At 32.5% G+C, this 25024-nt stretch overlaps 1 protein-coding gene across 2 annotated transcripts; it reads left to right on the top strand.

Annotated features, from left to right (window-relative positions):
• Nucleotides 1-5811: 5811 nt before the first annotated feature.
• Nucleotides 5812-25024, top strand: LOC133197109 (putative methyltransferase NSUN7). Of its 2 annotated transcripts, none has more exons than XM_061332957.1 (11): nt 5812-5855; nt 12018-12601; nt 16576-16634; nt 18309-18592; nt 19278-19461; nt 19659-19863; nt 21889-22032; nt 22151-22252; nt 22367-22617; nt 22735-23150; nt 23640-25024. In XM_061332957.1, exons 2-11 carry the CDS (start codon nt 12160-12162, stop codon nt 23647-23649), a joined length of 2097 nt encoding a protein of 698 aa, XP_061188941.1. In that variant the 5' UTR covers nt 5812-5855; nt 12018-12159; the 3' UTR covers nt 23650-25024. The 2 variants fall into 2 exon arrangements, with proteins under 2 accessions (XP_061188941.1, XP_061188940.1); XM_061332956.1 differs by having other exon boundaries at nt 11931-12601.

The following is a 25024-nucleotide window of genomic DNA, read 5'->3' as shown; positions in this document are numbered from 1 at the left end:
ACGTGACCGTAGATTATAAAACGTTTTTAGGGCCCCTTTGGGCCATTTAGGGCGACCTATAGTAATTACTGTGTCCGTCTGCCCATCTGTTCATATCCGAGGTCTCTTTTAAAGGGTGGGCAGTGACCTTGAACTATGATTCAAGGTCTAAGGTTAAGGTCATAGCAGAACTGTATCTGAAAAATGCATGTAAAATTTAATAAGTTGCATGTCGACATAAATATGTTGCATGTCAACATATTTATCTCGCATGTCAACATAACCAAGTTGCATGTCGACATAAATAAGTTGCATGTCGACATAAATAAGTTGCATGTTGACATAAATAAGTTGCATATCAACATATTTATCTCGCATGTTAACATAAATAAAATGCATGTTGACATAAATAAGTAGCATCTAGCATGTTGGATGTCACATGTGGGCTATATTTGAGATTTTTGAAGAGTTTTTATTATTTTTATTTGATTGCAATTTTCCTGCATGTCAACATAGTTATGTTGCATGTTGACATAACTATCTTGCATGTCAACATATTTATCTTGCATGTCAACATATTTGACAGAAAAATAACTTGCACACAAGGGGCAGAAATATGCCACCATAAAGTTTAGTTGAAATTTATGGTGGCATATTTCTGCCCCCTATATGCAAGATAAATTATGTTAACAAATTATGTAGACATGCGACTTACTTATGCCAACATGCAAAATAATTATGTTGACATGCAAGTTACCAATCTCTCTAGAGAATCTAATTTTAATATTGGTAAACTTACTTACTAACGCCATTATATGACATACAAGCAAGAAACAACAGGATTATGTTGACATGCGACTTATTTATGTTAACATGCAAGATAATTATGTAGACATGCAACTTATTTATGTCAACATGCAAGATAATTGTGTAGACATGCAACTTATTTATGTCAACATGCAAGATAATTATGTAGACATGCAATTTATTTATGTCAACATGCAAGATAATTATGTTAACATGCGAATTGATTATGTCAACATGCGAGAAATTATGTAAACATGCAACTTATTATCTTGCATGTTGACATAAATACCTTGCATGTTAAATATAACTCACATGTTGACATAAATAAGTCGCATGTTGACATAAATAAGTTGCATGTTAACATAATTATCTTTCATGTTGAAATAAATAAGTTGCATCTCTACATAATTATGTTGCTTGTTAACATAAATAAGTCGCATGTTGACATAAATATCTTGCATGTTAACATAATTATCTTGCATGTTAACATAAATAAGTCACATGTCAACATAACTCTGTTGCAGCTTGCTTGTATGATGTCGCATACTGGCGTTGGTAAGTAATTTTACCAACATTAAAATTAGATTCTCAAAAAAGATTGGTACTTTGCATGTCAACATAATTATTTTGCATGTTGACATAATTCTCTTGCATGTTGAAATACTTTTCTTGCATGTTAACATAATTTATCTTGCATGTAGGGGGCAGAAATATGCCACCATAGAAAGTAGCTCACTTGGTCTGGAAAAGAAGATGAAAATGTGAGAAGTTTAAGCTGGTGTAGTATAAAATTTAGAGCTGCTACTCAAGAATGACGCGGGGTCATTTTGAGATTTTTCCACTTTCTACATGATTATCTCTTATTGGTTGAGAAGTTATATCCAGGTACACGAATAAATAAGAGATGGGACCCCCCCCCCATATTGGAGAAAGAATAGTAGTGTCTATCTTTTGCTATGGTAAACCCATAGTGTCATTAGATTTTATTCAGTGTACACTGTATAGGAGGAGTTGTGGATAAGAGATGGGTAGTCGGTACCCCCAATATTATAGAAAGAATGACAGTGTCTATGTTTTGCTATGTCTGTCCGATCGGAAATAAAATAGGAGGTGCATAATGGTGCTATGTAAAAAAAAAAAAATGTGAAAATCTCATAAATTTTATACAGTGGTAAACGAGGAGTTGCGATAAGAGATGGGTATCCCAAATATTATAAAAAGAAATGAAATGTCCATGTGTTGCTATGGAAAACCCAAACATCTGTCCGATCGTAAAATAGGAGGTGTACAATGACACTATATGTAATAAAGATTCTTTGAAAGTCTCACTAAATTTTATTCGGTGATATAGGAGGAGTTGTGGATAAAGGATGGCTACCCCAAGTGTAGGAAGGAAGGACGGACGGACACCCCCTTCAAAATACATACACCCCACCCCACTTTTCCGGCGGGGGGGGGGGGGGTTGGAGGGGGTTGGGGTGGGGTTTTAATAAATGATGAAAACGGCACCAACTTTCGCTCTCGCCTGCAGTCCCACTTTATAGTCCGCTCCAGTGACAGATAAATATTACATGATTCAACTGTTTACAAAATTGTAACCAACCTTTACCATAACTTCATCTTCTAGCTGACAAACTTCATGCAGTTTGATAAAGATTGTAAACTAATACCACATGGGTCTAAAAAATGCAAGTGACTTTATTTAAACAAAAGGTCATATTGGAATAATCAAAAACGGAGCACAATAGTCCACAACACATAAACTTTTGAATTTTTTTCCCTGTTGGACTTTCTTGCAAATGGTACCAGATAGCCTCAACCGATTTTTAAGTTAGCCCACTTTAAATCAGCATATGGTGAGAAAAGCAATAACATTATTCAATGAATCCTACGAATTTCTTTAAATACACCACCTCGAATAAAACAAGAAACAAATAAAACCCTTCAATAAAATAGCAATAATAAATAAAGAAATCATATATATCATTCTTCAGATTAACCTTATTGCCTTTAGAATAAAACTATATAAGAATTTATCTACATACGGAAGCGTATTAGTGCCAACTTTGAAGTTGGAATTACCAACTTTAAAGTTGGAATTACCAACTTTGAAGTTGGAAAAGCCAACTTTGAAGTTGGAAAAGCCAACTTTAATGTTGGAATTGCCAACTTTAAAGTTGGAAAAGCCAAGATTAAAGTTGGAATTGCCAACTTTAAAGTTGGAAAAGCCAACTTTAAAGTTGGAATTACCAACTTAAAAAAAAAAAAAAAATTCGTGGCACTAATACGCTTCCGTATCTATTTGCTCCAAGACAACTTCTTTTCTTGAAACTTTCATATATCACATGAGAATTCCTTGTGACAAGACCTTTGAGTATGACCTACCTGGTACATTTGAACATATTTTCTGATTGGTTGATGTTAGGGCTATAATATTTCACATGTGTATTCTTGTGACAAGACCTTTCTTTGTGTACCAAGATTTTCAACCTCTTGACCTTGGAGTTTGACCTACATTTAAAAATTAACTTTAGCCTTGATCTGCCATAAAGGAACATCAGTGTATCACAAAAAAAAATTACACATCTATATATAGGTTGAATATTTTTAACGATTACACAACATTGAAATTTTTTTGGACCCTCCATGGCCATATCAAGGTTAGTGCATGCTGCCATCTTGGATTTGGGACAAACGATGAGGTCCAAACCTATGATATAATCTACTTCCTTCAACTCTACATCCAACAGTACCAAAAAAATAAAAAATAAAAAAAGATAAATAAAATAAAATAAAAAAAAAACTGTCCGGAAATATTACCCGACGTCCTCTGAGAGTATACTTCTGTTGGAGCGAGATTTCGACTGTGACGTTGTCGTTACATCACAATCAGATTTTGCATGGCGGTCCTGCTTTGAAGTGAATCGGCTATTTATCCAAGAAGTTGTTTGGAATATATGGACATTTTGCTTTTGGTGACTTGCTTATTGAGGCTAGTCATACGTATCATTTTTTCCATTTGACTGTATTTGATTATTTAATTGATTTTTTTTTTTTTCAGATACAAAATGAACCATAATCCGTTATGTACATAATCCGAATTTCCTCGTTAATATTGGTTACGTCAGAGACATATAATAGATGTCTCTGGTTACGTACATGTACAGCATTGGTATATATTTAAATTCAATTTTTGATTATTTAAGTTGTGATTCATTAGCAAAATATTTAAACTGTAATTTTTAAGAAATAGAACAGTTTCAGTTTCTTGTGGACTCAATGTAATAGGTATTGAGGTACTGAGTATTCTAAAACTACACGAATACAGAGTTTGGGTGAAATAAGAAAAAAATCTTAATAGGTTTATATATAGAACAGAACAGAACATTTATTTTCTAATTTAGAGCCCATAACAGACAAGTATGAAATTATTACAATAATAAAGAAAAGATATGCCAATGGATAGTATAACAATTTGTAAATGACATTGCTCATTTCAACAATAATATTGTACTATTTCAGTTAAAGGGAATACTATATATAATAGTGTATGGCTACTACAACATGTTATCATTTATGAATTTGCCCACAGAATTAAGAGTTTCTTTGTCTTCAGTATTGAGTAACCAAAAAAGTTTTTGTTCATCATCTAATGCCGAGAAATTTGGAAATTTACTTTTAATTGATTGAAAAATTTCTTTTCTTTGATGATCATATTTTTTACATGTTATCAGAAAATGAGTTTCATCATCTACACTGTTAGAGTTACATCTATTGCATAATCGATCTTCTCGAGGGATGTTGGTAAATCTTCCCACTTCAATTTGCAATCTGTGACAAGAAATTCTTAATTTACATAGAGATTTTCTGTGATGAAAATTTTTAACTAGGCCTACTGATAAATAATTCTCATAACCCCAATTTTGTTTGAGTTTTACATATGTGCTTAATTTACCATCGGTATAACTTTGTTGACTTGTATACCAATTTTTTACATAATAATCTAATATGGTTTTATGACAGAGTGACTTAAATTTATGCTTCCCATAACAAATTACTTCATCTTTGATATTCAGTATATTTCTTAATTTCTGTATAAATGCGAACCATGAGCTCTTTCCATGTACAAAAAGATTTTTACTACATTCATATGCATCTATAAGTAAAGGAAATTCTGTGGAAAAATTTTCAAATCTATACCAACTTTTGATTAACAATTTGACAATATCATAATGCAGGGGGAACCTTCCCAATTCAGACAATACTGCAAAATTTGTACTTTTCTTATGAACACCAAGAATATATTTACAGAATTTAAGGTGTATTCTTTCACAAAGTAGATTTCTGAAACAGTCTATGACAGATGCATAGAATTAAAGCATATTTCTAAACTTATAGAATATTTTGCTCCCACTCTGCATTCAGCAAGTGGTTGAATAATAATAATAATGTTAAGGCCTATATCCTATATTCTGTTCAACACAACGTTTTTGTTTTTGTTTTGTAATTAAGATATAAATACTCTAAAGTTTTTTAAAATAATTAATGTATGTTTGGTTGCACATAAATACCATAAACACTTGTTATCTTGACTGCTAAATTTCAATGAAAAGTTATCAGCTTCTATAAACACACAAGGGTCACCCTGTTTGTTACTCCAGTTAGTTAATGGCATGTGAAATAAGATTTATCTGTTTTACTTCTGGTGACATTTACTAATAGTTCATATAACTCAAAGACTTTAGGGTAATTGGTAAGAAAAATGGATGGTATTTAGTAATTTGTATGAAATAATACTTGATCAGAGGTATTGCTAGCTATTTATTTTCATGGTACATTAAATGTTTATGATTATGTGTTATTAAATTAAAGTAGGATCAACATTACAATTCAATGCTTTATACTGAATTTCATTAATGATGTCAAATTTACGTAAAAGACATTTATAGATATTTAATAGGTTTAAACCTTTTACTATCCATTCTGCAATATCTACTGTTTATATATCTGTAGGTAAACAAGATTCTCCTATTTCAAAGCCAACTTCTACAAATTTCAAGTATATGTAGGTAGGTATATGCATATACAATTTCAGAAAATGATGAAGTTGCATAGTATCTAAATAATGTTTAATTTACTTTATGTAAAACTGTAAAATACCCCCAGTAATTGGTAATCCTTGGGAAATAAGCATTCTGCAGCAGTAGGCTTCAGGACAGGTTGTTACAAGTAATAACTCCCCTCTTACTCCTTTTAGATTCTGCCAGCATCTTTTTTGCATTCTCTTTGTCTTTAGGCATTGCTTGAGTTTAATACGAACATGGATATTATAATAAATATATAGATACAGCAAAGTATTTCACTATTTTTGGATCCCGGGCAAAATGCTTAACAATTCCTTTTGAAATTCCACGGTTATAAGGAACTCTGGTATTATGAATTAACACATATTGTAAATTGATTTTGTGTCCAGCAGAGGTTGAAAATAATGAAATTTATATCTTTTGTAGCAAATTTTCTAAGATCTAGATATTTGAAATAATGAACTGGCATTATTATTCTTTAGTTATTTGAAATTTAATATAAGTTCTCCAAAATAAGATTTGAATTAAATACTTCTCTGAACGTATTTGGTAGTAATACTTGAAGGAAAACAGGTAAATTGCAAATTTGCTATATATACTTTAACAAATTCAGTATATAGATATAATAAAATATGGATATTGTGAAGTTAATTCACAGGGCCCCTATAGACTTCATTATAACTGAGTTGTACTGTACTAAGATTTCTCCCTGTGTTTGTTAAATGACATTAGGAAGAAAATCATTTTTTATCAATGCACAATACTTCTGCCTTTAAGATGTAGAAGCATATAATTCTGAGTCAATACAGCACAATTTATTCTACATCCCCTTTAGTTTTAACAAGGACAAACACTCTATTGCATACCAAAATTTTTTCAGTTCCTTTTTTTTATTATAAAATTGTGAAATAAAAATGGAATAAACTTGATAAAAAATGTCAAAAATTGAGTTTGAGGACAAGAAATTAATATAGAACTTTATTGCAGCAAGAACTTCATTTTTTGCTGAAAGGATCACATTATTTTAGATGGAGCACAGACCTATAGGGCCAGGATTGGTTTTAGTCTTTACAAAAATCTTATCGATTTCCATTCCAATCAATGACTTTAGGTTAAATACATGTAGTTATTTGTTTCTCATAGTTAGATCATTTTAGTTCTAGTCAATGCATGTAGTATGTAGAGATAGGAGGAAGATTTTTATATACCTTACCTAGATGTAGCTTAATTTTTATTGTTGACACATTTTGAGTTTGTTTTCTTGAAAAGCTTTTTTGATTTTTTTTTTCTTTTACTTTTCATCATAATGGTGATATCTATTTTAATAATTCTCTTTTTGGTGTGCATGTATTTTACACAGAAATAATAAAAACATGTCATTGATGTATACAAATAATATACCGTAAGTTTTGGAAGATAGGACGATACTTTTTTTCTCAGAACCGCTGGGGTCGTCCTATTTAACGAATCGACCTATCTAAGGCCCAAGTTTACGAAAAATGCCCCAAAATCAGTAAAATTCACGTCAATTTTAAAGCAAATCTGTGCCATTTTCGTATTTTTTAAAATTACTTTACCGAGAAAAAAATAATAAACAATAAAGAATTAAATATTTATTCCATTGATTTCTTACAAAAAAAGTTCATTAAATATCCGTCGATGTACAAAAAAACTTATTATATCATCAATAATGTCTCAAAGTATATTTACAACATGCTGTGTCCATCTTGTGAAGTTGGAAGTCGCAATCGTTTACTAAAAATAAAACCGCAACCGTATCAGTTTAAAATACGGAGGAGTTTTCACAATCGCAATTGTATTTTTTTTTACCATTTATTTGTAACGATTAATTTAAATACTACACCTAAATATTTTTCATTGTCTTGTGATATTTATTTAAATGTAAAATGTGTGAAATAAAGTTGCCAGTAAATTCCTAAAATTATTTACCAAATATACCGCTAGTCATAACTATTCTGTTTTATATCCCAAAGGGTACACCGAATTATACAAAGATTGGCTTCTAATAGAATTTTAATTGTCTGACAGATAGAGGGATATACACTGTGTACACGAAGGTGTTAACACCTGTTGGTTTAAACACCTGCGGGGCGTGATTAACGGATCCACGTGCCGTTGCAGGGGTATTAGTGCTATACATCATTGAACAAACAAAACTGTGAAATTCCTGATGACTGTTAAATTGCTAATGTACTCTCAATTAAATTTATTTTTACAACAATATCTCAAGCAAAATTATAGCATGTTAATATGATTAATTTCATTTGCGCACTGTTACATGTAATAGTCATTTGCGTGTTTTAGCAAATCCCTGGACAAGAAATATAAAAATGGCGGTCATCGCACTTAATATTGTACCCCGGTAAATAATGTCGGAATAAAAGAATGTGTCCACGATGTTCTAAAATGGAAATGATTATTGTTTGATTTCGGGTATTTCCCTAATTATAGCTGTTGTATACTACCGTATTTATGTGTTTAACGACAGAGTCAAACAACGATGGCGTTGAACAGGCAAGTTGGAGAAAATACGTTATATCACAATTCTAGGAAGATTTAACTATGTTTGTATAAAACACTATTAAAATGCTGTACTCATAAAAATACCAGTTTATTTTCTTCATACGTTAATATCACGGGTTAAGTTAAAAACCTTTACATGTTCTGATACGTAGTTTCTATGTAAGAATCTCTAAAAAGTCGATAAACAAAGCCTCGTCCTATCTTCCAAATCGTCCTATCTAAGGATTTTTTAAAAATTACGGCTGAAAATGAGCCTTTCGACCTATATAACCCATCGACATATACCCCAAAACTTACGGTAAGTGAAATCCAAGGAGTACAGTCTCTGATATGTAGCCCCATTGTTTAAAGGCTTGTGATCTGAATTTAGACCATTGACTTCAAAAGTTGGAAATACTATATTTAATAAAATTTAAATATTAATGCAAGCACTATATATTTGTTCAACCTAAATAGACAAACTTGTACTAGTAATATAGATGGAATAAAACCAAATACACTGAACTGATAAAATTCCAAGGTATCAAATTAATTAAAAAGTATATACAACAGTAATCCATTGAAGCTCATTGCAGATGAGAATGCCTGTTTTGAGTAACACTGTTACAAAGAGTAAACAATTCTTGTCCTTGAAGAAAATGTTCTACACTGACTTAGGTATAGTTGCTGTTCCACTGACTGCGTTTTGTTTATATATAAAATTTACGATTTGCTTTTTCTTTAATGTCTTTTATATAAAAAATGAACATGCATTAAAGACAGATAATTGAAGTAAGACACACAAACCCCTGTTGAATACAATTAAAGTAGTGTTTGATAAAGTGAGTATTTAAAATCTGTAAAAGTATTGTGCCAGGTGAATTTGAACCAGACCCTAAAAAAAATTTGGCTTCAAGAGCCAGCAGTCCAAGTTTTTGAGCTATTCTGTCTATATAAGTCAGTATAAATGAACCAGGTTGTCAAAAACAGTTTCCTTATTTTTTAGCTCACCTCGACGAAGTGGAGATGAACTTATGCTATACCCCCGGCGTCGGCGTTAGCATCGGCGTCCCAGTTAAAGTTTTAGGAGCAGGTCCCATTCCCAAGTAACTATAATCCCTACCTGGACCAAACTTGCATGGATGATGCATCTAGGGATGGACACTACCACACTTGCTTCGGATGCTGGATCTAACCTAGATTTTCCAGATGAGTGACCAGGTTAAAGTTTTTGGAGCAGGTCCATTCCCAAGTAACTATAAGCCCTACCTTGACCAAACTTGCATGGATGATGCATCTAGGGATGGACACTACCATATTTGCTTCAGATGCTGGATCTGACCTAGATTTTCCAGATGAGTGACCAGGTTAAAGTTTTTTTGGAGCAGGTCCATTCCCAAGGAACTGTAAGCCCTACCTCGACCAAACGTGCATGGATGATGCATCTAGGGATGTACACTAACTAACCTGCTTCGGATTCTGGATCTGACCTAGATTTTCCATGAGTGAATTTTAGCCATATTTTAACCAAATTAGCATGGATGATGATGTATCTAGAGATGGACACTTCCAGACTTGCTTTGGATTCTGAATCTAATATTGATGGATATATTAATCTTGGGATGTACACTAACTAGGAAAAAAATATGATGTGAGATTTGCCTTACTTATAGATAACATTCGTCGAGGTGAGCTTAGTAATCTTTGATTACCTATGTTTTAGTTTTTTTTTTGGTGATTTTCGACCCCAGGGCAGGGGTGACCTATTTTAGATAATTCCTTAGTTCTCATCGATCAACATATTATAATTTCATTCAGGGACAGACCTGCCCTGAAGGACTTCTAGGCCAAAAATCATGCAAAAATTGGTGCTTTAAATGGGGAGAATGTTGTTTACCCAACTTTGAGGGTTAATTCTAAAATTGCAAGTAATAAATTTTAGATTCAAAGAGAAATTATTTATGGTAGAAAATAACTAATGAACTATAATTTTGAAATGTGACCTTTTTCTGGAAATTGTTCTCTCCTATAAGTCAATTCTTTTGAAAATCGGGAATACATCCTTTTGCCTGTCAAAGCCTAAGAATGTTCATCTTGAAATTTCCCTCAGAGCTACATGTAAAATTATTACAAGCTAAACCCCAAAACAACTCAAAACAGAGCAAACTAATTATTTTTTAACTAATCTGATTTATCTTAGCTTTTACATTTTATTTTTTATTTTATAGGAACTGTTTCTCTTGTTAAAATATCGGTATTACATTGTGTTACTTATCTGAATGTTGTGGCTCAATGGACAAATGTGATTTGGTTTGTATACCGTAACCAGTTTTTAATTGGTGCAAGAAATGTATATCCACAAGATTTGGGACCTTGCTTTTCTTACAAATATTTATTGGTGCAAATATTTATTTAATTGTTTATATCTCCTTAGTAACAAAATTTAGTTTTAGTGGATCGATTCCAAACTGACAAATCATATTAAATAAATGTTTTAAAAGTTGTTGTGAATGATGGTTGGTTTACAGTATGTACATGTATTTCAATGCTAAAGAGGGTTTCAGCATACACCTTTCAAAAAATGTAAATGGATGCCTACAAGTCTGAATTTGATCTCTAAAATAAAATCAATTTACATGTAATGTAATTTTAATTTGAAGTAGAATTGTTTAAAATACTGTATTCAGTTATAAATCATATTTCATCATATAGGATGACAGACTAGAAAATAGAATCCATTTGTTGATTTATAATAATGACATGTTTTGAAAAACTCAATTTTATTTTTATTTGCCTCATCATACGAAGAAAAAAGAAATGAAAAAAAGGTTTTTACTGAAAGATATAAATAGGAAATTGCTCTGCATTTTGATAACTATCTGAATAATGATATTTACGCAAGAACTATCTTTATTTAACTTTATTCATTTCAATCATTATAATTTTCCTTTTTTGGATTGAAAACGTTCTTTTATTGTTGTCATAAATTCTTTTAGTTCTTTAAAACTTTCGATTTTTGAGTTTTATGATCTGTTTGCAATTATAGTTAAGTACCCTTCTATAAAATGCGTCATATATTAAATTTGAGTTCCGTGAACTGCTTACTTATTCATCTAATTGAATGTTTTCTGAACATCCTTTTACAAACGTTTATGAAAGGGTTCTTATACCTTTAAATAGAGCACCAATTTATACAAAGAACTTAAATACTTATATGTATGATGTCTGTTAGTTTTATTCGTTCAACCCTGTTTTTCATGTTCAGCGAGATGCGTCATTTTAAACACTCTTAAAGAGTCACTGGTTTTTCATATAAAGAATATCAGTGACTGGACAATGGGGGGTTCCTGATCACGGACAATATCATATCTGATGTGTTTATCCCTTGTTGGAAATTCTAAATGAAGTCATCATGATAACAATACCAGCTTTGTTTCATCCAGAGTGTACTTAGAGCATGGTGGATACTCAATATTTACCAATACCCTCTACAGTCTGATTAAGAACTTTACATAATCGTATTTATTTTACTTTCAGGTCAACAAAGATTAAACGTCAAAACAGAATTCCGTTTCTAGAACTGCTAAATATAAATTTGATAACAATTGGTCTTTCCGCCTATAGGTATTAAATCTCCTTTGAAAGTGTTTGATTGACACCTGTTACCTGCCATATATACCTGGCCAGGTAAACGATTGGATAAATTGTGCTCCTTGATCAATTACTTGATGTTACATTTTCCTAGTGCTGTTTAATATTAACCATAATGCCGCCTACTGCTGAATCTGTGCTACTGCAAAGAAAACCTGTGTCAGGGCAGAATAGGATAACCTCACAGTTTCTGCCCCATGCCCCCCCTTCAGACCGTCCCTCAAGCTCTCGTTACAGCCGGTGTGTGATGAGAGATACAGTAAAAATGCGTATGAAGATGACTGAAGACTCAGAGGGAGAACTTGTTAATGGTTCTGATTCAGATGTGAGATTCCAGTTCTTCTACAAAGAACCCTGTCTTTACAGCCACCAGACATACAATAATGCCAGCAAAATTTTCTCAGCTCTGAGACATGAGAGTCTGGAGGAAAGAGAGAATCCATACCTCAAAAAGAGGAATAAGGCTGCTCTATCAGAGAGAGATATACCCCAAGTTTACTTCTCTAATGACCAGGATAAAAGACTGGCCTTTGAACTGGCATTTTCCACCCTCAAATGTAAGTCAAATTCTTTTAATATGGCTTATTTAAATTACAAATATGTCCTTTATCATATGAGTTATTATCCATTGTTAAGAAAAAAAAGTGTTTTAAGCATTGTTACTCTTTGGTTCTTTATTGAGTAAAAGAATTGTTTTTATTCTTCTGTTTTTTCCCAACCTTATGAATTGGAATAATTTGTGGCATTATATGATTTAATTTGAAAACTAAAAACACCAGCACTTTTTCAGCTATTTTATATTTCTGATGCCTTGAACATTAAAAACCTGGATATGTTTATTCCTTTTCCATGGCAACTGCCCCTGTCCTGTAATTTAATTAATCAGCAATGTTGAGTAGAGTTTATGGAGTTCATTTGAATTTGTTTAATTAGTTACTCATCCCATGATTCATTAATAAGTAATATTTAATAAGTACAGGAATTAATCTTAAATTAAATCCTTCAGGCAGCAATGGTATACAACTGCTCCCAGTGAGAGAGAGAGTATTATTTGAGTGTACATAGCACAGATTATGAATAAAATACACAGTTTAACTTATATTGCAATTAAAGGCTCAGGGGACTGATAACAAATGCCGTATTAGGATACACCAAATCCCCCTTTATTAAGTTTATGCCCCACTCAAATAAATGTGGAGCTTTTTAATATGATTCAGTAAGAAGCTAAATCTGACCAGAAAGTGGACCAGGGGGGAAACTTTTATTGAACTGATTGTAACATTTAGAATGAAAATGGCACAAAATAAAACTCATTTTAAATTTACAGTGTGATAATTTCAATGACTGGTTTAAAAAGAGTCTTCTTAAACTGAAAATTTTTTTATTCTTAAAATCGGAAAGTTTTGATAAAAATATGAAGTTTCTTTAACCAGTTCTTATTTAATCATTTCAATGTTTTCTTTACTATTCAAGTATAATGATTTGAACGTTTTCTCCTGCATGGAAGTTTCAAAAGAATGAATTGTTGGGATGAATGGATTACTTAATGACATTGAATGTTTATAAACCTGTATACAAGTTAAATATACTACAAACAGTTAATGAATCAGAAAATTGGAAAGCTAGAGCCATTGAAAAGTTAACCTATTTAGGGAGTAGGGAATTGAGTTAAACCTTTGATATCCATACATGTATATCAATGGTGATTTTTACAAGGGTTCATTATTTTGTAATATCCCTCAAGACTTTTCAGTCTCCTTTAAGTTCAGCTAGGCTTAACCTAGCTAATTTCACAGAATGTTAGAGCTGAGGTCACTTTAAGAATTCATGAAAACATTGATGAGTTTGACATATTGACTGAGGTGCACACCTTAGAACTATAAGAGCCGTGAAGCATCGAGTAATGCTCAACCCATTACAATAAAGCTTTCTTTTGATCATCCTTTGGACCTATCAAACATGTATAAAAAATGAAGTTCTCTATAGATCTTGAGAAAGTCATTGTTTGTTGATTACAAATGGAACCAAAGACATTGTGATAGTCCTTTGTGAGCCCTGTACTATTTACTGCGAGTAATGTTCTACACTTTCTGACTCCTTCATTAGACATGTTTTTTCACAGAAATTTCATGCCTTCCACATTGATTTTCATCCAAGTCGGTTTTTCCTCACACTATCAGAGGGATTAATTCTGGTCTCTGGTAGAATTGTGCGCAAAAAAAGCCCCACATACCATTAGTTTTGATTTTATCTTTTGATCTAGTATTGAACTACCGGTACTTAAAAATATTGACTTTAAATTATAGGACGTACTTACTGTGTATCATATATCAAAATTATGAATTAATCATACTGAAACAATATTTTTTCTGATATAATTGCTGATATGACTACCACATGAAATAAATCAAGAATCTAATGTATATTTTATCAGAATTAATGTATAACTACATGTACATCAGTATAACCATTTCCTTTAAGAGAGAGTTAAAATTGATGACAAAATACTTGAGAGACTGTTTGGAAATGCTTCAGAGGACAATGCGATTCTGATATTTACATGACATGTCCTTGTAGTCATGGTAATAGATGAAACATTATAATCTTATCAGGTGACATCATTGGTTATTCCAAACTGGACAACACAAAACATCATCTGTTCTAGTGGACACTGTCAAGAAAATTGTATAGAACATTGTTGTTTACTCTTAATTGAAATAAGGGGCTTGTTTATTTACAGTGTGGGTTTTATTAAAAACCGAGTGCTTTACCCCAATGCACGATCAGACTTATCATTTTACGGTCAATCACCAGATTAACGGTTGGTCCTGCACACCCTTGTGTTTAGACCTGTATTTGCAACTTATCAAACATTTAAATTTTACAGAAGCCAAATATTTGGCACTGTGATTGATCTCTAGGAAAACTTTGATCCCTCTTACATTTTTAAGATGTGACCTTACGTATAAAGAACTGATCAACATCCATCAAAATTCCACAAGATGGTACAGTCTCAAAGAGGGCTGGGTATCTGAAATCATTAAAGACTTCGGTGTCACCAGTTGACTTGGACTTTTATGAGAGTTTGAAGCAAAGGTTTTGATAACATGACACAGAATAAAACAAGTGCTTGAAATTATCTCTCTAGTTCAACAAATGGGTATAATGGTCAAGATTGCCAGAACATTATATTCCAATCTTGATGGGGAAAAAAAATCAGTATTCTGCTTTGTCCACAAGAAAAATAAGTCACAGACTAAATCAAAGGATAGGGAAGAATTAAACATTTAAGATATAGAGCTTTCTTAAGGTAAAATTAAAAACCTTTTTCTTTCCCCTCCTTTCAAATTGTTTTGGTTAAAGAAAAACACTTATAGCAATAAAATAAATGTCATGAAAGGAATATAACTATAAATTTCACAAGGTCTTATCATTCATCCTTTTTTCATTCTGTAGAATAATTATATTTTTATACTTATATTTATGTTTAGCTAAGCAAAAGAAAAACGACTTATGTCCTCACATATCTCGACAAAGCAACATGATTTGCAACAAATATGTGTATAATCCTCCGACTCCAAGACATTTTAATATGACGGCTCTTAAGCATGATGGCAAACTCAAATTTTGAGTTTAAGGCAGTAATAAAGTTTCCCACAAAAAAGGGATCAACTGTCAAATTCACCACCAGCAACCAGTGATAAAATTCCCACCTATACAGCAGTGACCGAATGGCCAGCTGAAAGGTTGCAGTGCACTGGAAGATGACCTACAGTTTGGTCAGCATGCTGATACCACTACAATAGAATAATCCTCCCAATGAATGATAATTGAAATAGCTTTCCCATCGAAGTGTTTGCACAATACTCCATGAACTTCTTTGAAAGTGATAGGTATAATCTACAAGTTGTGTCTCCAGAAATATTAGCGTCCAGGATCACTTCCTAGTGAGAACTTCTTGACATTTATAATGATAGAAAATCCAGAAAGCCTTCACATTTTTATATGTTATGTTTATAAATATATTTCATATATTTTAATGTGTGGAGTGAAATAAAGATTTATATTTGGGACCCAAAGACCCCACAAGAGTTGCAATTTAAACACTGTGGCCCAAAGATATTGCAAACCCAACTATCAACCAGGGCAGATTGAGTCAAGGGCTCTGTGTTTTGGGAAACAGTGTTTTGAGTTCTTATTGTTCTAAGGTCCCACTGTTGGTTTATTATAAACCTGCTGGAAGCCTTGTCACTATTGCTCACTTCAAGCTGAAATTTTGTAATTGAAAAGGAGGGGAAAGTTGAAAAAAAAAAACAAACACTCCTGGCCACAGGTTATAAATATTTGACCAATTTTGTTTTTTTTAAAAGATGATTTAGGGTAATTTTTTATTACCTGTTTTACTTTTGGGGAACCAATAACCTATTATGAAACATGTAAAAGTTTGCACATGCATGCTTATTATATGAATCAGGAAGTTTTCATTTTGGATTTTGTCTATTAGTTAGATTACATTCCTTATGTTTTACAGATCAGCTATTGTTTGAAGAGATACTCCAGGACTGCGCTTTCTTCTCTACCTTTCCAGAGGTACGACTTGTTACATATACTCTGCTGTTTTCTATCATTAATATGTGAAGCTTTAATCACTACTGGAATATATATATATATATATAGAGAGAGAGAGAGAGAGAGAGAATATTTTTTAAAAGAAAAACAAATTGAGTGAAGGGAAATAATTATTGAAATCTGGAGTTTCTTATTTACACCTTTTTAGACCTATATATAGTTCTAATAAAGGGACATGTTGATATACATAAAATGGATAGTCTCACAAAGAAAGCACCAGTTTCTTAATTCACTTCTTCACAATTTCTTAATTCACTCTTAACATTGGTTGTGGTAATTTAACTTTCATTAATTAAGCCCCTTTGTGTTGGTTTCCAAAATCAGGTTATATATGCAGAATCTGCTTTTTTCATCATTTTTCCTTAATACACAAATTCATTTCACCTATGAGATGCAAAGATAATTAATATGTAACATGACTAATGTATTGGATGTTTATTGTGAGTAATTTTTGGTACATACTATATTCAATGTAGTCATAATTAATTTAAGTCATATACTAGGTTAAATCCAAACTGATTTATCTGTTCATTCACACTCTAATTATGCAAGGTAATGTGATTGCATTAGAAAAATTATTGACGAACTAATGCTTTCAGAAAAAGGTCTAAGTGCCTGGGGATTCTGAAATAATGGCACTGCTAAAAAGCTAACAAAGTTTAATGTGGTTTGTAAATGGAGAACCTTGTAAAACAGCAGTTAAGGGAAGTGTTTTAATAGAAAACTTGTTTGAACATTTGTAATAACAAATAGTTTTTCCAATATAAGATAAGGAAAGTTGGTGCTGCAAAAGGGGCCAAAAATTAACAAACTACTGCATGTGACTGTTAGGAAGTAATCAATTCTATTTTTAATTTTAGATACATTCAGTGAATGTCATTCGAAAGAAATCAATCAATACCCAGTGAGATAGTTAATGAATGTTACAATCATTAACAGATTTCAAAAGAACTTGAAAATATCAATGTGACACCACATGAAAAGTAAAATCAATTTTTAACTTTAATAATACGATACAAAACCTTGGTTGATAAGAGCAAACCATTACTAAATGGTGTTTGCTTGCTGCACCAGTCGGGTATCTCATGATTGACCCTAAAGCCAGTGAGAGAGATGAAAAAATGATATAATTACAAAGTCAGGGATCTGAAATGCCTGGTGAAAAATGCAATATTGAACATGATTTTCATAGCAACGCTTCTGTAGATATTTGAGGTATTATGATTTGACTGATATAAAAGAGAGATCAATGAACAGTCGTGGAAATAATCAAGGAGGACTCTGTTATCGTTGTCATGTTATAGAGGCGTTTACTTCAGGACATTTACCCACATCAAACCATTATCAATACAGCATTTATCATGCATATTTTCAATTTTATTACCGTATATGGAAGTTTGCATAATCTTTCTCAAGATGTCAATGTAAACAAAAATTTACATTGATTTTGATAGGGAACAAACATTTCAAATAAAATGCTATACAAGAAGATTATCTCTGATCGTAAAGTTAGGAATTGTGAGAGTACACCTATAACATTTTTCTTCACTCTTGTCATCCACAAAACTAACTTCATTATTCATAGGCATGAACTTAGCTTACTAAATGTTTATATTAAGGTGTTACTATTTACAGTTTGTTGAGGACAGTGGCCTTGTGATGGTGATGCTGTGTGATTTTCAAGGTCGAAAGTTTCAACAGAGAACCCCCCTTCCTGGAGAAACAACCCTTCCTGACCTCCTAGAGATAGAACAGTCCATTCTGGAATGTAAGACCCACCTAAATGCTGCTCTGGCCCGACACAGAATTAAGGCCGAGGCCCCCTCTCTGGACCATCTTCTCCCAGACACAGTGAGGAGCAAAGAGGAGCTAAGAAGCACAATGCCAGTGTATGGCTGGGTCAACCACAGAAAGTCAAAGTAAGCCAATGACCTTCAACTCTTCTTGCTCTCAGTTTTACTGGCATCTAAATGCCAAGAATCAATTACAGGGACAGTTAGAACTCAAGCCATTAAAACATTGAATCCTGCAGAGTCTTGAATGTTGGATATTGATTTTAAGAAAAAATTCAAATCATATTTTGATTAAAAACTTAAGAATAGATTTTCTGCTGACCCTTTAAAACACCACTGTTGTTTCACTGTATGTATAAACTTCTATATTCACAAAGTAGCTTCAAATGTCAATATTTTTATAATTAGATCTTTACTTTAAAGGCCTTCCTAATATTTGACCAGAGAAAAGTGGCTTAGGGTGTTCATTTGCAATGTAAATTGAAATCTCAAGTTTCTTATAATACCTTCAACACATAAAGGTCTTACTAAGTTTTTCAACATCTGAACTTCTTATGGATTATCCTGTTTGCTGTTACAGTGGACTACAGAAATGTCATGGAGATGCTTCACAGAATTGTTCAATTTCTTGCACATGCAAAATTAGTTAGCAAAATATCACAAAAGACAATCGTAAAATCAGTCCATAAATTATTATAATGTTACAGTGCCTACAAATTAGTTAAGATTTAAAAAAGAAATAATTCATAATACTGTATAATTTATATTCTTTAAGAAAAAAATATACTAAAGAGATTCTCTTGTATTTCAGTATGTCTGAGGTGCTAGATGCCTTAAAAGAGGATCACTACAGATTAGTGAGTTCTGATGATGCTTTGGAAGGGAAGATGTTCTGCGTGGACTCTTTGTGTCATGATGTATTGATGTTCTCTTCAGAGTGTGCCAATGACCTGGTCCAGAATTACCTTGTTACAACAGGAAAGTTAGTCCTGCAGGTAGGCAAGGACCAAAGAATAATTGTCCAAAAAACCTCTAACAATAATTGCAGCACTGCTCTTTTGCAGGGCAAAATAGTATAGTTGAGTGAAGTTTTAGTTGGCAGATATATAAATGATGTCTATTTAACCAAATTCTGTTCTGTTATATTGCACCAAACTATATCAGTTTACCCAATGAATCTGTTGTCTTTCAGGATAAGTCTAGCAGTATTGCCCCCCATTCTGTGAAATACTTGGTTGGGGAGGATGCGGACGTCATTCATGTCAATGTTGGATCTGGAATGACCACTGCTCACATTGCCAGTCTGTTAGAGGCAGACAACCATAGCCATATCTGGGCATTCGGTGCTAAAAATCCCACAGAAGTCAGGGACAACATGGAAAAACTTGGGGTTAAAGGTCAGCATGATCATTTATATATATTTATTTCTATTTTAACAAAGAAGTCTTTGTACAAAATATATATATATAAAGAATTCTCTGGTATACGTATATTTTTGATAAAATCCCAGTTAAATGAGTACATTAAAACTTTCTAATCTGGACACCACTGGTCCCAAAAGGATTGTTTTTGTGAAATATATTTTAGAAGGTTTCAATTGCTTTTTTTGTAGGGAAAAAAATAAGTAAGGAAATGTGAATTAAATTTAAAACCTGAATCTATTTTGTATCCAAATATTTAACACCTTCCTCCATGAAAATATTAATTCAAAGAATATAGATTTTATTGGCATTCAAAACATTCAGATTTTGAGTTCATTGTTTATTTATCATTAAATTCAAAAAAATTGTTGAAGCTGAATTAAAAAAAGATCAATACTCCCTCAGGAAGAAGTATATTCCAATAGAAGGATAGACATGAGATTAATAATTAATTAACTTTTTCTACCCTGACCTCTTTAAGGTTGTAATGACCCTTCATCAGTAATGTATCAGGCTTGCTTAATTACTTGATTTTTATCATGGGAGCCAGAAAAAGTCTCCCATTTGATAGTTATAAATAGTGAATCTATTTAATGTTAGTGCACATGGTCTTGCTGTCCAGGTAACACAGTAGAATACGTGATAAACAGGAGAAAAATCAAAGAGCTCCATCCCTGCACCCTTATCAGTTGTTTTGGTCCTAATTGATTGTCAGGTTTATTAGCCAGCAGAGACAAATGCACATGATTGATCATGTAATTGCCTACCTAATTGGTAGTGAGAATCAGAATTACATATATCATTCACTAATGTCAATAGGGGTATTGGAGAAGACATTAACCAGCAATGTCAGCTGGCTCAGTTCACACTTTGTTCCCAGCTTTTGGTCTTATTTAAGACATCCTGCTCCTCAGCAATTTTTGATAGTTCATCTTCATATAATTGACCGTGATAGATGTCCGTATTTAGTACTATATCGCTGACCTTCAGCCTGTAAATTATCTCCTTAAAACCACTGTTGACAAAACACTCGAATTTTTAATAAATTATCTTTCAAGTTGTTGAGAATTGAAGATGTGTAATTTTCTGGTTAACACAGTATAAAATAAGTTTATTCCCCTGCTATAAATCAATTTCATCAATTTTTGTTTGCTCATTGGCATGCAATAACTTCTCTAACCATTATAAAAGCTTCTCAATCTGTGCTTATGCAGTGCCAGTTCTTTGTGAAAACAGTGCAGAGAAATTAGATAGGTGTTCTTAATCATGAATTTTGTTTGAAAATATTTTAGCAATTTATGACCGATTTGAGCAAATGTTTGGAATATGATCTATGCCTAAGTACAAGACTTAATACTGAAAAAAGTGCATAGAGATACATATAATTCTGAAGTTTTCAGGCAACTTTTCTTCCTCTTATTGTACAGATTAATAAAAGTAAAAAAAAGTTAGGAAAGAAGGATATTTTGTGGTGTGTATTTGGTCAGTGTAAACAAGAGTACAAACCAACTGAAAATTCTGCCGTAATTTGTATAAGTCTGATAGATCTAAATAAATTCAACACAGGAATCTATTCATTTGCCTTGCATTATCTGTTTGCCAAGAATTATTTTCCCACCCAATATAATGGAACCAATTCCATGTCAACATGAAAACAAACAAAAATTTATTTCACAAGGAGTAAATAAAAGTGTACTGTATGTACAAAATTTCATTTTGTATCCATACAACACTTTGTAAAAATAAATTCAAAAGTTTGCTATATAAATTTTATTATTGCTCAGTAATTTAACATAGCAGTATAATGTCGAGACAAAGATCACAGTGTTCGACAAAATCAAATATATGCCTGTAATTGTTTTGTTTATTAATATGTGTACATTTTTTATTTGGCTATAGTGTTATAGTATTTGTAGAATTGGTAAATACTTTTGTAAAATTTACCATAATTGGGAGTTCTGAACACTAGACACTATAATACCTTATTGATAAAATTTATAGGTGTTAAAGTAATGACGGAGAACTTCCTGGATATAGAACCTGATGATAACAGATTTAAGAATGCTAAAGTCATTCTCATCACTGCAGACTGCAGTAAATCAGGCATTGCCAATCCAATAGACTTTATTGTCAATGAGGGTGAAGGTTAGTATACTGTCATATTAGATGGATTTTATAATATAATTGGGAAATATACAGACAGTAACACTGTGCTTTTTTTTAAGATGACAGTAATGACTTGTTTTTTTTCTGGGTTTTGCAGATATGAAAATTTTGAAAGATTTATCTATTGGAGATACAGGCCTAAGCAAACTTGGAGATCTGACAGCGAAACATACAGAGCTTCTAAAACATGCCCTAAAATGTAAGTATATAATTTCTTAGCATTCTGTGATGCATTAAAAGAAAAATCATCTTTTTTAGAAAATGGTTATCAGGGTCTGAGTTATATTGTTGATATAAACAATTTATTTTTCAGTTTCAAAAGTACAAGCTGTAGTGTACACCACCCGCTCCATTCATGATGTTGAGAATGAAAATGTTGTATCAAAGGCTGTGGAGTATATTAATTTGGTACAGCAAAGAAAGTACCCGTACAGAGTCGTTCCCCCTGTCATTCCTTTCTCTAGTGAAGCCATAGACAATAAAATAGGAATTCATGGGAAGTTTATCAAATTTCGACCTACAGAAAAAACAAGTGGCTGCTTCATTGCTGTTGTAACCAGAGAGGTATGTAGTCATTACAGTTGATTAAAAAACATATATTTTTTTTATCTTTTTGAAAATTATGCAATACTTTTAAATGATCATTATTTTTACCTTTAAGCTGTAAATTTTGTTGAACAGCCTGAAGACTCTAAGGAAGCAGCCAAAGATGTTCTTGCCAGAGCTCAAGCTAAAGGACTACTAAGTGGTAAGAAACGAAACAAGACGCAAGTGATAGAGGGCGACCATGAGAATGGGGAGGCTAGTAACCTTGTTAACGGACATACAAAGTCAGAGAAGCTTCTGACAAGGCGCTCCAGGAGATCAGAACAGAAGCTGCCCCCTCGTAGTGCTATATCTGCCCCTCATGCCACAAGTCCTGTCCGCAGTTACATACACTCCCCTCTCCAGGCTCGCCGCAGCGTGCCCCGCCCCAGCGGGATTGCCGTGGGGACACGACTTTATAAGGATGCCTCCAAAAGAGAACCATCAGTGAGGAGAGATAAAGTGCTTGTAGCAGAGCACCTGAAAATCGTCAAACATCCAGCCCCATTCAGGTGAATACTTTTCTGTTGGATGGTGTTTATGTGGTTGTCTCACAGTTAATTACAAAATCACAGTCTGCTTTTATGTGCATGAACTTTGCAATTGTCATGTTTTAATTTGTATGTAAATGTTATCGTATTTGTCTTGGCTATCAAAAGGCCATTTTTAACCAAAAGTTTATGTATTGGTCACTGAAATCCTTATTTCTTGTTAATTAAATAACATGGGGTACAAAAACGTTCTTGCAATAATTGTGAACTAGTCAGTATTATGATATTTCTACCTGTTTTATGGTGCTATTGGGTACGTTCAGCAGTCACCAGAGTTGATATGTTTCTGTCTCACTGTTTTACATGAAAATGTACGTCTCTGTGTTAAAATTGTGAGTGTACTGGTATTTTTGTTACACTAAGATGCACAATTTATTTTATGTGTAATAACATATTTGTGCTAAATCTGTTTTTCACAATGTTCACTAATTAATTTTATGATTTTCACAGCCAAAAGTAACAAGCATGGTCAGGTAATAAAAAATATTGTGCATGAAAACCAAAGCTGCATTGTTAATGATAAGCTCTTTCAAATGGCTTGCAACTGAAAATGTACCTTAATTTGTATAATATAGTGATCTGTCATATTTGTAAAAATACTTTGTCTTGAATAATGAACTATGTTATATTTTTATAAATTCTGGAAGCATTGCATCAGTGCTACATTCCTTGCACTTTTAACTGTCTGCTTTCACTATTCATGAAGCTTTCCATTTTCTGCCTTATGATACTTGTTCATATTTACTGAATTCTACAATTTTCTGAATTTTTTCATCAATTTGAATAATTTAAATGCATTCATAAAATAATTTTTCCTTTCACAACAGTCGTAAAAAGCACAAGAAGTCTAACAAGACCAGGTAAGCTTTGTAGCCCACAGGAAAACCCTGACCTTGCATGATCCTATCCAGACTGTTTAATAGAATAATCATCTACTTCATACATAGGGGGTATAGTTATGTGAGGAATAGTTAAGTATTGTAGTGCATTTATATTGCAGCATGTTAAAATGATACATTTTTACCTGTCCTTGTTACAAAGCCACTTCTGTGCATACACTGCAGGAGACCAGCTCTTAATGCAAGAGCACCTGTCATATCATAATTATCAGATACAATCAGTCAGCACAAACAACTTTATCAAGGTTTTAAATTAATGTTGGTTTAAGGCATGCTTTTTTCACTGTCAGGTTCATTTTTAATTGACCAGAATGTTTTGAGCTTTCACTGAGAATGCATTGTTCACGTCAAAACATTGTTCTTTTAAAATTCAGTGTGGTTATGTGTACCTTTGTGTAGACTGGAAAATCATTTTCAATACCTGGTACTTAATATATTATTGTTCATGTGCATCTCTGACTTTGAATATTTAATCTTAGGGTGCCTAGCAATCACTTATGTTTAAACAATTCCATTTGTATAAATTTTGTTATTCCAGTAATGTGACCTTATTAAGGAGATTAAATCAATACATCTTTTTCATATTTCCATTAATTACTAAAAGGTATTTAGAAAGTTATTGAATCACGTCCAGTCACACAGGAGAAATCAATTGTGCAATGTCAATGTACAGTGCTGAGAAACGTGAAGTGCCATATAATGTGTTGCTTTTATTGTATGAATGTATAAACTGAGATTAGCCAATATTTATGTAAAGTGCACGGACTTTTTAGCCTTAGACAATATTAGTGCAATTTTTCCTTTTTCTGCCAGGCCTCAGGGCTGCTATGGTTATCTTTCGTTGTTGTATATAACATATTTATACACATCTTTGATATCTATGTGAATATGTATTGTTTTTCTGTTATTGATAGAAATAAAAGGTAATTTATTTTA

The sequence above is a fragment of the Saccostrea echinata genome, unplaced genomic scaffold (assembly GCF_033153115.1).
Source record: "Saccostrea echinata isolate AGI-Se365-2 ecotype Australia unplaced genomic scaffold, CSIRO_AGI_Sech_v1 ptg000030l, whole genome shotgun sequence".
Lineage (NCBI taxonomy): Eukaryota > Metazoa > Mollusca > Bivalvia > Ostreida > Ostreidae > Saccostrea > Saccostrea echinata.
The sequence above is the reverse complement of the archived record's forward strand: the minus strand, read 5'-3'. Positions and strand labels throughout refer to the sequence as shown.

Coding starts and splice junctions, on each gene's coding strand:
- LOC133197109 (XM_061332957.1), top strand. CDS start 12,160: ATGCCGCCTACTGCTGAATCTGTGCTACTGCAAAGAAAACCTGTGTCA. Junction 18,593..19,277: donor GTCAACCACAGAAAGTCAAA/GTAAGCCAATGA, acceptor CTTGTATTTCAG/TATGTCTGAGGTGCTAGATG. Junction 19,462..19,658: donor CAGGAAAGTTAGTCCTGCAG/GTAGGCAAGGAC, acceptor GTTGTCTTTCAG/GATAAGTCTAGCAGTATTGC.